This window comes from Mesoplodon mirus, assembly GCF_964341445.2.
Source record: "Mesoplodon mirus genome assembly, chromosome: 1".
In the NCBI taxonomy this organism is placed as follows: Eukaryota; Metazoa; Chordata; class Mammalia; order Artiodactyla; family Ziphiidae; genus Mesoplodon; species Mesoplodon mirus.
Genome location: NC_138976.1, coordinates 44,497,313 through 44,511,986, shown reverse-complemented (window position 1 = coordinate 44,511,986; position 14,674 = coordinate 44,497,313). Strand labels below are relative to the sequence as shown.

Genomic DNA, 14,674 nt, shown 5'->3' with positions numbered 1-14,674 from the left:
CTTAACTACATGTTGCTATATTACAGGTCTTCAAAACTATTTTACCTCATGGAATTTGTTAAATATGCAGATTCCTGGCACCTCTCTATAGAGATTGTGGTTCAGTACAGCTGAAGTATGGTCCAGAAATTCTCATTTTTAACTAGCACTGTTGATTTTGAAGGTGGTAGTTTGAGAAACACTGCAATATTGCTTCCCAAGGGTTCAATGCTACCATCAAGAAGTTGGGTTGGGACTTCCCTGGCTGTCCAATGGTTAAGACTCCACGCTTCCACTGCAGGGTACACAGGTTTGATTCCTTCTTGGGGAACTGTGATCCTGCAGGCCACAAGGTGCGGCAAAAAAAAAAAAAAAAAAAAAAAAAGCTGGATCAGTTTCACTTCAAACTTGCCAACAATGGGCAAACCTTGATAAGTGGGAGATGTAAAATGTAGCATTCAAGGTTACTTTAATTTACATTCAGCCATCATCGAGTCCCTTTTCAATAAACATTTTGATGGCACTGAACACCTATTGACAGAAAAGTTTCCACTGGTCTAAAGAGAATTTAAAATACAGGTCTCTTTATCTAGCAGCAGTCTTAAGCAAACCACAACCTATCATTTGTTTGTGGAACAGTAATTCCATTTTGAGTACCAACAACATAAGGAATTTCAATACAAAACCACTAATATGGTTAAGAGAAAAACTGCTATCCATTTTCCTAAAAGATTCAGTCTCTATGTGTTGCAGTGGTATCAGTGATTAGATTCAGGAGTAACTGACAGATCATTCAATAAAATTCAAGTACTTTATTATCAGTTTAATTATGCAAATTATTAACATTTGAATAGTAGGGAAAAGATTTAAATTCCTTTCCTTGCTCCTGACAGACTTTGGTGCAATCTGGTTTCCAACATTGTTTGCCTATCAGTTGATTGCAAAAAGTTAAGCTAAAAACATTTTTGAAACTATATTTAAACTTTAAAAACTTCAATAAATCAGCCTAGTATTTATTTTTTTAAAAATAGGTTCAAAATTCCATTTGTTCAGTGAATTTTAAGCTTACTTCAGAGAATTTTCTTAAATTGCCAGCCCATGTTCAGACACCATTTACCAGGTAATAGTGGAAATGAAAAAGGCCCCTACCTCCAAAGTTGTGTCCCCAATTTACCAACGTCAGGTATTTTCTTTTTAGCAGATTGTGTTCAAGGTCTGATTTTTAAAAGGCAAAAAATTAATACTTTCAGCCAAGCGTCTATTTATGTAATTTTTTAAAGATTTTTTTGATGTGGACCATTTTAAAGTCTTTATTATTGAACTTGTTACAATGCTTTTGCTTTTTGGTTCTTTGGCTGCAGGGCACATGAGGTCCCAGCTCCCCGACCAGGGATGGAACCCACACCTGCATTGGAAGGGGGAGTCTTAACCACTGGACCCCCAGGGAAGTCCCTACACAACTAATTTTTGAATGACAAACGAAAACTTTGAAAGCCAGTGTTCTCTCCAGGGATACTTTCCTCCAATGTAAGTAACAATTTGACTAAAATGTCATTACCGATAGTTTTTCTCTAGGGGAGGGGCACATTTCAACATAAGTACACTATACTGACCCTATGCAACCCAAGCTTACCCATACTTAAAATACCCAAGAGGGAAACTAACACCCAAGTGGCAATTCAGACTAATTTCACCGTTGGGGAAACCTTATCACAGGTAGCATTTTAAGTGATGCTGTGGTATCACTGTCACTTATCAAGAGAACACCCCATCTCCCTCCCTAAACTAAAAGGGGTATCACTGAAATTTTAAACCTTTGCATGTAGTAGTCATACATAGTTCAGAAAATTCTGCTCACTTCACATTCTTCTATCATACGCAAGCCTGTTTTCTAAACTTAAACAGAATTGCATCCATGAGTTCTTTTCCATGTAATTGCTGAGTTGTTCTCAGGCTTTCTGGACAGTTGGAAGATAACAGGTAGCATTTTAAGGATTTACAAGCCAAGAACCAGAAAAAAAAAATTTTACATTTATCTGTAAACACTCTCACAACAAACTGGAACTATTTTAAAGTTAAACCTAAGAAACTCAAAGCAGCTCACAGGTAATGTGAGAATAGGAGGACTTGTAGAATTGGAATGACTCAGCTCTTATGCTGGACTCCCCTTTAAAACTAAGAGCCCAACTACTGTAATTTTTTAACTTACCACCCCTATCATATCTGATTTATAAATGCTAGAAAAACACTTCACACGAAAAATATATAATTTAAGATTATTGTATTTCCTTACAAGAGGAATGTTTTAACAAATTTTACAGGTGTCAATCAACCTTTGTTCGAATTGGGCACACATCAAATCTAGCATTTTGGGAGTTTTATTTGGAAGTGAACTTTTAACTATCAATACAAATGCCAAGATACTACACAAAACATCCACAGGAACTTTTTTCATCTTTTTTTGAATTGTTCACAAACATTTCCTACATAATCCAACATACAACAGAGAAATGGTACATCTTTTTCTTTCAATTTGCATACAATGGAAAAACAAGAATATATATATATATTTTACAAAGTTTAACTAATAGACACTACCAAGCTGACAGTTTAAGTCTATAGGTGAGAAATTATCTAATAAAAAATAATCAGAATTTATTAAGCATCAGTCACTTCCATAACCAAGTATTATTCTGATTAATAAAACTTGCTGCCATTAGGCTTCTGGTATATACTTATACCAACTACTCCATCTGTTGTATTGCTCCCCACCTTGGTTCTTCACAATTACAAACAGAAAATCGTTGCAAAGTAGGGGCAAGCATTTGCAAAAACAAACAAAAATCCCCAGCTTATTATAAGCATGAATGTGTGGTGGAATTTCCTCCCAAGCAATGGACTTTCAAATCACTTAAGAAATCACCAGAACTGAATGTGCCAGGATATTTTGCCTAAGTCCAAGAAGAGATGTGTTTATTTATATCCAACAGAGGACTGAAAATTAAACTTAGTGTTTAGTTTGGGGGCAGGTTGGGGGGAATTCAGCCATTTGAAAAATGACCGTCTTAAAAAAAAAAAATGACCACCAAAAATAGGTTCACTAAATTTATTTTAAAAATCATAAAACGTTTCTTACAAAAGAGCATTACATTCTGCACACTGCTCTGAATAGATGCCAGGGACATATGGACTATTGTTACTTTTCCTCCCTGTCCCACCCCCCCCAAATGTTACAGTGATCACAAAGTAAAGTGTTCACAATAATTACATGGGGGGATTTTTTTTTAAACCACCAACAATGAACAAAAATTAAAATTCACTCACTCTGCTGCTGTTTCAAAATTTCAATGTTAGTTTTTGCACACCCTCCCCCACCCCCACCCGTTTGTAAGGAACTAAAACATTACATCTGGTGAACAGCAAAGATTTCACTACACCTCAAATGCAGAACACCTATGAAGCAGAGGAATGTTGGCTTTTTAAACAGAAGCAGATAAAAAAAAAAAGATGCAGGACTCCTTCAGTTCTTCACTAGTCTTAGAAAAACTTTCCAGAATACTGCTTCACACTATAAAAAAGAAAAAATATCTTGCATTAGAATCCTTCAACATCTGCATACTGCTTCACACTATAAAAGAAAAGAAAAAAAAGTACGAATTAGAATTTTTGTTCGTAACATCTTAATCAACATTAAGACAATTTCAATGCTAAATTAAAATGATAAACATGTCCATTACAGAGATAAGAATTAAAACATTAGCAATTACAAATTAGAGCAATGTAAAACCCAAGAAAAAAGATTAACAGTAAATCAGACATTAGTAGAGCAGAATTAAGAAAATCAAAAGTTGTTAATATTTGGTAGAAAAGACAAAGAAATGTCAGTTAAGGTGTGAAATGCTGCATTTTACAGCACCAATCATTTGTCCTGTAGAGGCATGGCCTGTGCCATATGGCAGACTGTGATTTGTTGTCGATTTAGTTATCTAAAAACAACAAAATCACTAGTCTTCCACACAGAACTAGACCAACATCCATTGAATCTTCTATATTTTCTACAGGCTCTGTATAATTTATAACAAGTGGTTTTGGCAGCAGTTTTCACCAGAGAAATGAGAGGTTTGCTTGGTTAAGGCTTCTTCCAGCAAGATTAGTATTGAATGTCTTCTTTTTTTAGTAAGAAAGCAGAAGAAAATTAAAGCAAAGCTATTAGAATGTTTAGAAGTTAGGTCCCCAAAAGGTTGAGACACCATGGCTTCTAAAAAGAAAAATCAGTTGGGAAGAGAAGCTTTTTAAGGTTTTAGTATCTTTAGGCTAACAAAAAGCTAAACAAACTGACCTGTTCTGCAGCAAGTACTGTGCATTCTGTATCTGGTCCTGTGTTCCTGTAATGGTAATGATCCGGTCTTCGGACCCTTCTAAAGGCTCATCAATTTTGATCGATGCTCCTGACTCATGACGGATTTGTTTAATCCGCTGACCACCTTTGCCAATAATAGATCCAGCCAGCTGAAAAGAGTTTTAAAAACAAGTGTTTATTATATACTTTCAAAGTATTGTCCTGTATGTTCAGTGACCATCAAGACTATTAACTTTGTACAACGTATTGACTATGTTGTGCTAATTTAATGCCCCACATTAGTCCAGGTTTGAATTACAATGTAGTTACATCACGCATTGACATTTCCTTTAATAAATGAACCAGGGGCTCAGAACCCTAACTGCATTTTAATGGTACTGAACACCTTTTGACAAGGCTTCAACTGGAGAATGACACCTCAGCTGAAGTCCTTGAAACACAATTTTAATCCTAAAATGGAATATTTTTGTTAAAACCTTTTATTAAAAACCAGGGAACTTAAAATGACTTATTAAATGTCCCTTATAATATTAAAGATACTTACATCTTTGGGAATAGTTACTTGTGTAGTAATAATAGGTCCACCAAGATCACCATATGAGCCACGACCCCCTGCATAGGAATAATCTGATTTAAATAATGAGTATTAAGTTCATTTACAAAGCATGAAATAATATTTGATTTCACAAAGAAAAAAACTTACCATATCCAGAGCCACCCTAAAAACAGAACAGAAAAAAATAGAAAATTACTTCCCCTTCAAAACTTCAGGTCTTTTAACATTAAATCCCCCAGAGTTTAGGAAACCAAAGTCCTCCCATATCTTCCCTAGTAAATTTCAAAAACAATCCTCAGGGGAAGAAACCATTCAGGTACACTGCATCCCAAGAAACAAAAAAGTTATATGGGGGGAAATAAAACACTTATCGATGAGTAAACAAGAATGTTAAAATTATTAGTGACATGAATAATAAACATCCATGATACTCAACCTGTGGTTCATAAGCCATCTGCCACTCTGATGGGCTCCATGTATCTATTGCAGAGTCCCAGGTTTCATCAGCACTGAAACCAACCTGTGTTACAGATAAAACTATTAATATGAACCTGCACTATATTTGTCTGAATCACCATTTTTATATGACCAATTACTATTTCACATCTCTATATAAACTGGCAGTAATCATGTATTTTGGGGGAAACAAAGATGGAACAAATCTTAATATCCCAGCAAACACCCAAAACAATGATTTAAGCGGCTATCTACAAAAGTCCGTTTGTAAGACAAAACTCCTCAGTTAATCATCTTGAACAAAATGTTAGCTATCCGACTTTAAGACCCCTTTTAGCACTCATAAATACATTGATGAAATATCAAAGTTCTTACCATGCCATCATAACGGTCTCCAGGTCTTCCTCTTCTGTCATAGGCCATTAGATCTCTGCAAGCATAGTACTTGTTGTAATCTCAGCTGGTCACACATACCAAATAAAAACCTACCCCCTCTACCCATAAAGTGCAGCTTCTTGTACGTTTATGTGTGGATGGAAGAAACTTACCCCCCTCTAGGTGGTGGTGGTGGAGGAAGAGGAAGATTCCGAGCTCTGCTACCACCCCGGCCACCTCGTCCAGGAGGAGGTGGAGGAGGTCCTCGACGAGGGCTCATATCATCATAATCTCTTCTGGATGGAGGCATAGGACGCCCACCCCGACCAGGAGGCATTCTGTCAAAACCACCTCTTCCCCGCATGGGAAATCCCACAGGACGTCCACGGCGGTCATCAAACATCATTGTAAAACCACCATAATCATAGGTTTCATCGTAAAAATTGGGATCATAAGGCTGAGCACGTCCTTTAATGGGAGACTGAAACAAAAACATAGCAACTTTATAGACTGAGGAAAAAGCCTTAGTTCACACCAACCATTCTTTTAACAAACAGAACATTTCAAGCCCTTTGTATTTATCCCTGGGAGGTACTCGAGATAGGGATAGGAATATATGCAAAGATAGGAATTTAAAAAATGCATTTCTGGTGAGTTTCAAACAAAAAAATTGAGTTTTAATGCTTGCGAGGTAAGGATTAACAGCTTTATTTTACCCTTAGAGATTAAGTAACAGACTACAAACCCCTTTCACATTTCACAATGGGGATTATGAAGAAGTGACCACCCCAAGGGCTGAGGGGATCAGTATCCTGGGTATGTAGTGTAGTACTATAGAGGAACCATAGGAACTTCTTTTGAAGGACCAAAGGCTATTAAAAACCTCACCAACAATGTAAAGACAACTCTCCAGATTCTCCCAAAGTATTTCTAAATTAAAGTGATAGCTAAAAGCAGGGTGATAGAAAATTGTTAGGTGAAGGAAAAGTAAAAGCCATTTGTCTAAACGTTCTCAAACTACTTTTGAACAAGACATCTGTTTTACAAAGTTAAACGCAAGTAAAATAAAGGGTTCTGAAGGTACCTCTGATATAAGATCAAGGATGATCTTTATGCACTCTACAACCCTATCAGGTTTTCCTCCAATAAGAACGACTCTGTCAGTGGATTGAGGACAACATTCCTGGAAAAGCTTGATTGTTGTCTGAGTGTTCTGTAACAGGTTTACAAAAAAAAGCAGCATTAATCAATCAGAAAAAAGGAAATGCAGTACAAAAAAATTTCCAGGTTTAGACAATTTAATTTGTATTTCAGTAAAATTTCCCCCCATATAAAAAGCTTGTTAGTAACACTAGGACTTTGCATGATAAATTTTTGGCAAAATAACTTGTATAGCATGGCCAGGCCTTTGTTATATTTTAATTAGCAAACAAGATAAACTTAAGGGAGGAAACTCAAAAAGGGAATAAGAGAAGCCCACAGAACCAAGTCCACATAAAAAGCTATTTTCTAGTAATACGGCAGGAAAAAACAAAACTATCACTTTACCTCTCGAAGTTCTTTGATTTTAGCACCTTTGACCCCAATAATTCCTCCTGCCAGACTCTGATGAATCAACAGTCTCAACTCGCAGTCAAAGTCGCTTCCTTTATAGTGTTGGTACTGCGGAGGGAGAGTTATAAAATTTTAGTCCCAAATCAAGGATTCCACAAGAATACACACTTATCTGCTATAAGCATACCAATATACTGTTGCAGTGAGCAACCTGAATTTATATTTCAATAACTTTACCAGTTATGTGCTTATTATCCTCAATAGCCAGGCCCAAAAAGGACATTCTGCACCACCTTAAAAAACTATTTTATTTTCAGGTCCTGCAACACCATACCCACACTGCAGCCATTTAGCATGTCGCTGTTACCACAAAATTATTATTAACATTCAAATAACACCATAATAAAAATGACTGCAAAGCACTTTGCAAATGTAGTTAATTCCCACTGCAGCATGGAGCAGGGTCAACAGTGAGTTGTAAGACCATTCATTTATCATGTTTTTAAGCCTTTTTTCTATAGAGACGGGAAAAGTACGCTATGTTGAAAATAAAATTGATCCTATGGGCCAGGCTCCATACTTCAGTGGGGTTCAATGGCACTATGACATACATTTAAGCATTCCACAGCATCAGATTCGAGCGGGAGCTGGCTGGTTGCAGTGGGTGATGGCAACTGCAGGCCCTGAAAGTAGAAAAATAAGAGTAATAGGTTAAGTGTCTAGTGTGATCAGGCTATTGTCGCATATATTGGTAAAGCTACTACAACATATTTCACATCATTAAGTAACAAGAAACTGCTTATCTACATTAAGAATCAACATACATTGCTATTCTCTATACACCTAGTAAGTAAGTGATTACATAAAATTTAAAACTCCTTGAACTAGATCAAACACAGTCCTTTCTGACACAGTCCCACAATCATCATTCTAACTCAAAACCTCCTCTAAAACTAAAGCCCATAAAACATATGCTAAACCTCATGAAAGTGTATGGCCACAGGTAGTTCCTATCTACTCCAGTGGCTAGACTACATTTTCAAACAAGTAATGTGGGTATAATAACCCTGCACCTTAAGTGGCAGAGTGTAACACATTGCTGCTACAAAACTGTTATAGCCAATGCCTCCCCGCCTCCCCCATTTTGCCTCATTAAAACATCCTTTAAGCACCCCCCAACTGCCAAATACATTTAAAAAATGAGCCTACCTCTTCCAAGGTAGGGATGATTTTCTTCAGAATTTCTCCAATTGTTTCAATATCAGCACTGATACTCAATATGCTGTCAAACATCACAAATACCAGATAGTACAAAAAAAGGTGGAAAAGAAAAATGAGTTTTGTGGTCATCACCAGTAGTCAAACAACTTTTACAGAGAAGAACATACAATTATTTAATCCTCCCCATTTAAAGTAGCCTATTTATACATTTTTCACATGCATTTTGTTTTATGGCCAATACAAACATGGTAAACATTATTAGGAGACTTGCAGAGAGACAGAGAATGGGCTCTTGGAAGGGCTCAGATTAAGTGGGCAATAAATTGACCAGAACTGAAGCAGAGTTGAATACTTATGTTCCCCGCCACCACTAAGTTAATTAAGGATACCCTCGCTGTTACATTGGTAAAACTGGCACACCTTCTCTTAGGCAAAGTGGGGGAATATGCAAGTGGTGAACATTATATTTGGAGTAAGGTTATGAATACCAGTTAGAAATTAGATCACTAATGGGCTCTGCAAGAAAACAAATACAAATGCAAGACAAAAACAAAGACAACACAAATGAGAAGTGAAGGAAAGTGAACCAGAGTTAGCATTTCATCAGAAAAAATTATGAACAGGCAATGTTGGGAAGCAAGGTGGGCCACAAAGACAGAGCGAGAGACTATTTCGGTAACAATTTGATTTACAATGCAGCAAATATGCAACACTTGAAGCTGTGCTCCTTCCATCGAAATAAAATTAGTGGATCGTTTGGGTGGGCAACTCACGGTAAAAGTTCAGTGACAAAAAGACTTAATGGGGAAAATAAGACAGAAACTTGAAAAACAATACACCGTCTAAAGGGGATACTATTTAATTATATAAAAGGCAGGTAATAAAATACATTTCTCTCTTTCTAATCAGGCAGTGAGGCATAAACTGTTGGGACATACCGCTCGGGGCCACTGCTGTCTGGGACTGAAACACTGGCATTGTACTGCATTGGTCATTGGCGTTCGTGGATGTTGGCATTGGGCATGGGCATTCAATCAGAAGTTGTCAAGTATGGTACCCGTTTGGCAACGAGCACATTTTTGGGCATAGCCAACCAGGGTTTTCACATGGGCGTTCAGGGGCGGATGGGCCAACGTCATGGTGGGCAACGCAGGGGTAAGTCGATCCAGTACATGGGCAACGGAGATATATGGCCAAAAAAACAAGGAGAGGGAAAAGGGGGAAAAGCAATAAATTTTAATTTAATACAAACTATACTCATACTCTCAATTAATGAAACAAGCTTAAGTTGTTCTGAAGACTAACACAATAATGGACTTCTCTATATCTGACTGTGGCTTAACATTTAAGGACCTTTAATGATGGTACTTTTTTTTTTTAAAACAAACAATGTTTCAGTAGCAGGCTGGCTCATGAGGGTAGACACAAAACCTGTCATGACTCGAATTCTTGAGGAAATGGGGAAATTATTAACCCAGATAATTATATAGAACATCTGGATTAAAAGGAAAGAGGTTTATAAAAGACAAAACAAAAATTCCCACACCACCAAAAACCCCTAACTCTTAAAGACTGTTTGGTTTCCTGGAGATTTAAAAACGCACTCCTAGATCCTAACAGGCAAGTATGTAAAATTTAAACAAATTTTCAAGTTCAGTTTACAGTAATCAAGAGGAACATACAAAGATCTGTGACCAAGAGAGAAATGAAAAAATACCAAATAAGTATTCAACACAGTTATTATTTGCCTCAACTCTAGCAAGGAAACATCAAGAGTGTGTACATGAGAAAAAAAATTTAGGAAATCTGGTGTACCCAAGTCCTATAAATATGCTCACTTCTGGTGATACCAACATTTAATGTGTCTAATCACAAGAGTCAACCCACTATAAAATATGAAGACTCAAAACAAATCATCGGCATTGACAAACGGCTTCCAGTTGTAAGATTAAGTGCCTACTCTATTCTTTACCCACATCTTAATCATGCAACCTTAATTTCTTTGTGCTCCATGTGCAAGCTGTTAAAGAACTGATGGGCAAATTGAAAAAAAAAGGAATAAAAATTTTGGAGTTTAATCAGCCACCTGCAATGGTTTTCAGTAATACTGTACTTGATTCATACATGGGAAATGGTACAAATTAAGGAGTTTTATATTGTTATTTCTAATTAAGATGTTATCTTGCTTGAAGTGAATAATTTGGTGTAAAGTTATTAGAAAGTGAGGAGGTTTAATATAGACCCCCCCCCAGCTCAATCTGGGCTTTGTTAAATCAGGAATGTCAAACCTTGAAAATCACCTATGTAACCAATTATTATAAAAGGCTTGAATCTAGACTATTAAATGATTTCTACGATGCAATTCTGTAATCCTACAAACACATAAACTGAAGCTTCCTGTGTAATAGTTTAAACTCTTTAATACTTACATCTGTACGGAGAGCCTTAATATTCTTGCCTCCTTTTCCAATCACTGCCCCAGCATTCTGGAGAAAATAAAAAGAAACTTATTTTGTCTTTTCCTAGAATTAATGTGTCTTCCTACGCTCTTAAGCTTTTAGCCAAAAACAAACACCACACACGTCTAATCTCTTTTTTGGTTATAGAGATGAAAATCTATTTGGGGATATCAAGACCATCAGGTTAGCAAAAATTAAAGAGTCTATGTGCTTTGGGGACTAAACACCAAGGCAGAGCTTTGAAATACTGAGAACGCCAGAAATATACTGAGTCTAAAACTTAAGCAATAGCACTAACTTTACAATGCCTTTCTGCAAGCCAATTAAATAATTTAAACGCTAGTAGGCACTTTCTCACTGTGAGGTGTATTATCAGTCAGGTAAGCTGCCAACCAGGATGTTTTCTAATGAATTCACAATGTAATCAGACACAATCTTTAATCCGTTAATGCTTTAAGGATCATCCACACCCATCTCCTAGTTCAGCCCTGTAGCAGGCTCACTATGTTAAGGGCTTTCTTTTTAATTGTTGGCAAAATAACACAATTACCATAACCTAGAAAGTCTGCTTAGGAAAAGCTACACAAATCTTTTATATTCTGCAGCCTATAAGCTTTTGCAAGCTTCCCAGAAGGTTCAATCAGAACTTTTCTTAATTCCTACCTAAGAACCACTTTCAAAGTTTCAAGAATAAAATTTATACCTTGCTCTGAAGCAGAATGCGTAATTCAACCATCTCATCAGTGTTTCTAGATCTTTTAAAAGCTTGTTCCTCTTCCATATCTTCAGCAGGGCGTTTACCTAAAAATTAACAGTTCAAATTTCAGAAAGCACCAGCATATTCAAGAAAGGGTATGTTTAATTACATTTCAGTTTTAACCTACAGTTTAGAGAAACTTTAACCCTACTGTTTAAAGGGATTTGTTGCTAATCTTAAATATGTTTTTAAAAGGCCAAAGGCACTGGTTCTTGGACTTTTAAGCATGAATTTAAGCACTCCATTCCAAATGGTTTTCCAAACACAAGATACTGTGACAATGCTTCAAAGGATAAGAAACTTCAAAATGTAAGAAAAATATTAGTTTTACATTTACTGGCTTTCTTTTAATCAGTTTATAGTTACCTATGCAAATGAGTTACTTCTGGTTTATAAATAAACGCTCAGATGTAACTGACAGGGATCTCAAATTAAACATAGGAAGTAATAATGAAATTAACAATACCAACAAAAATAAAATTGTTAAAATGTCTTCTCACCAAATTCGCCATTGGTTTCGGTGTTGGGAAAGGTTTCCTCTGGCTGTTCAGTTTCCATTTTCTTGTATTAAAGGGACACACCAATCTGTTGAAAAATAAAGAGGCTAGTACAATTGGTTTATTGAAAAGTAAGCTGTGCATCTTGCTAAATGTTAAAAACAAGGGAAAGTGATGACTGTTTCTAGAACGTACCAGTTATTAAATATATCCTTGCAGGGCAGAACTGAAGTGTTCTGGGCGGGACCAACTGACACCCTAGTGCTGCAGTAGCCTATAAAAACCAACACAAATCAGTTTTGCTTTTTTGGTTATTACTGAATACTAATCAACACCAATTTGAACACAACAAACAAAAGACCTATTTCTAAAACTTGCTTCTTTGTTTTAGGGTCTTAAACTTCCAAACGATTGCCTTCAAACACAAAAACACAAACCGAAAGACCATATCTGATTCTTTTGTAAAAGGAAAAACACATTTTTAGCCCTTGGATCAAGTCCCACCACAGCAATTAGTTATATGATAAATACAAAGAAAACTAGACACATGTAAGGCATATCGATAAACCCACAAGTCTCACTATTGTTCCCGAAAAATATAAATTTATAAAAAGATACACAAAATTATTTTTACACTGGGATTTTAAACCATTTTTGGCTTTCCTTCCATTGGTGACTTGAAAAACTACCTTCTGAAATCTTTAAAGTTTACAAATACAAAAGCGAATTCAAGCCATACCCAACCGGCAGGTCAATCTACTGGAGCGATAAACCTGCAAAGCTGATACAGGAGCACACCCAAACTGCTAATACTACTCGACTATCCAACAGAACCCCTGAACACCAACACCATAACTAGCGAGCTATTTTACATTACGTTAAAAGCGGTGTAACCTCACAATTATACCTCCAACACCACACTGGCGATAGGACTGCAAACAGCCTTTTAGCTCTCCTCTTATGACTGGCAAAAAGCGGCGACCTGCGGCCCCAGGAAGAAACAGCTTAGAGCTAAAAATCAAGGCCATTATCTACGCCTTCCACTATTCCAATGACCAACTGAAACGCTAACCTGGCTCATCACTCAGTTAAATACTGAGGTGTGGTGGAAGATTTGGGTAAAGCGGTTTAACAACCGCCAGCTCTATGAAAATAAACAAATATCCTTCAGGTCCTTTAGTCACCGTTTCTCAGACAGTGAAAATCGCTAAGTACATGCGTGTCCAGCCGAGCGCAAACATGCCGTTCTCTCTCCAACGCCCGGGATACCGGGATCGGCAACGGCCCAGCAACAGGAGTTGAAAAAGCTCCCGAGGCGAGAGCACCAGCGCCGCACCTCTCCTCACCCGGATCCGACAGGAAATGGCGGCCCGCGTAATGGCGACTACGTGCTACTAGGCGGAGCCGAGCGCGGCCCCCCCTCCCCCACCCACCACGCGGTCCCGAGACCTCGTCCCCCGCGCCCTCCCCCCACCGCGGGAGAGACAAAGCAACTGTGGCAGCCCCGACCCTTCCAGCTCGCCCGTTCCCGCGTCGGGCCCAGGCCGGGAGCGCCCAAGTGCGCCGGGACCCACACAAAGAGAGCAGAGGCGTTCTCTACCGCCTCGGGGCCCGCCCGCCCGCCGACCCCCTCTCCTTCCCACAAGACCTAGTTCCCAACACTACAAAACTGCAGTTCATCCCACCGTCACAAGCCTCGCGACTCCCCGAAGCCTCCAGTACCGCAGCGCAGACTGCAGATATACGCTCAAGGAAATGGCGGAGGTGGGGGAGGGGAAACCCGGCAACGTTCCATCCCAGAACAGGCCAACCACCAAGCAGCCCCAACCACCTCCCTCAAGTGGAGAAACTGGTCTCCGGCCCTCGCCCCCACGCGCCGTTCGCCCAGCCCCATTCCTCACCAGGCAAGGCTACCGTCCCTATGCGGCCGCTCCGCCTCAGCTGGTCACAGCTAGACAGAGAACGAGCGTAGGCCCCCACCTCCCTCCCCGCGCTCTCCTACCCCGCCGCCGGGCCCGATAGGCTGCCCCAGCTACAGCGGTGGCGCGAGGGCGAAGCGATTGGCCCAAGGCCGCGTCAATCAAGGCGCTGGAGGAGGCGACAGCCCCGCCTCCCGCCGGCGCCTCCCTTCAGGCTGTAAGGCCGCTAAGGGCCCGAGAAAAACCAGACTTGGAATAAGTCAGCGCAGCCTTTAGGAAGGCCAAACCCCTGCCCGAACCCGTAATACCCAATCCCCAATAACCCTAATTACCTATAGGCCGCAAATAACCGGGAAGTAGGCAAGACGTGGAGGTTGGTGCAGCAGAGAAACAGAGAATAATGGCGCCTACAGTGCTTTCGCCTGGAGAGCCCTCCTCCTTTCTCGTTCGCGCACTCACTAGCTGGGGGGAGGGGGGAAAACGTCTCGCGAGAACTAAAGGCTGTCCAGTTCTCGCACACAGGGAGGGGGCGGGTGAAGGG

The 14,674-nt window shown here is 39.0% G+C and overlaps 1 protein-coding gene across 12 annotated transcripts; it reads right to left on the bottom strand.

Annotated features, from left to right (window-relative positions):
* Nucleotides 1-2,339: 2,339 nt before the first annotated feature.
* On the bottom strand, nt 2,340-14,584 carry HNRNPK (heterogeneous nuclear ribonucleoprotein K). Of its 12 annotated transcripts, none has more exons than XM_082629000.1 (17): nt 14,116-14,202; nt 12,410-12,488; nt 12,218-12,302; nt 11,664-11,761; nt 10,931-10,987; nt 9,440-9,483; nt 8,490-8,562; nt 7,892-7,963; nt 7,275-7,388; nt 6,811-6,939; nt 5,900-6,207; nt 5,727-5,781; nt 5,332-5,415; nt 5,043-5,058; nt 4,884-4,966; nt 4,319-4,488; nt 2,340-3,607 (listed from the first exon to the last, which is right to left on the bottom strand). In XM_082629000.1, exons 3-17 carry the CDS (start codon nt 12,273-12,275, stop codon nt 3,574-3,576), a joined length of 1,395 nt encoding a protein of 464 aa, XP_082485126.1. In that variant the 5' UTR covers nt 12,276-12,302; nt 12,410-12,488; nt 14,116-14,202; the 3' UTR covers nt 2,340-3,573. The 12 variants fall into 12 exon arrangements, with proteins under 12 accessions (XP_082485126.1, XP_082485125.1, XP_082485130.1 ...); XM_082628999.1 differs by lacking the exon at nt 14,116-14,202 and adding an exon at nt 13,430-13,579; XM_082629004.1 differs by lacking the exon at nt 14,116-14,202 and adding an exon at nt 13,287-13,576 and having other exon boundaries at nt 2,340-3,547.
* Nucleotides 14,585-14,674: the final 90 nt, after the last annotated feature.

Bases quoted from the DNA above. Each gene is read 5' to 3' on its own strand.
- HNRNPK (XM_082629002.1), bottom strand. From the start codon at position 12,275: ATGGAAACTGAACAGCCAGAGGAAACCTTTCCCAACACCGAAACCAAT. The intron at 8,563-9,439 runs GTATGTCCCAAC...GATGTTTGACAG, and splicing joins GACAGCAGTGGCCCCGAGCG to CATATTGAGTATCAGTGCTG. The intron at 4,489-4,883 runs GTAAGTATCTTT...AACTCTTTTCAG, and splicing joins AAGTAACTATTCCCAAAGAT to CTGGCTGGATCTATTATTGG.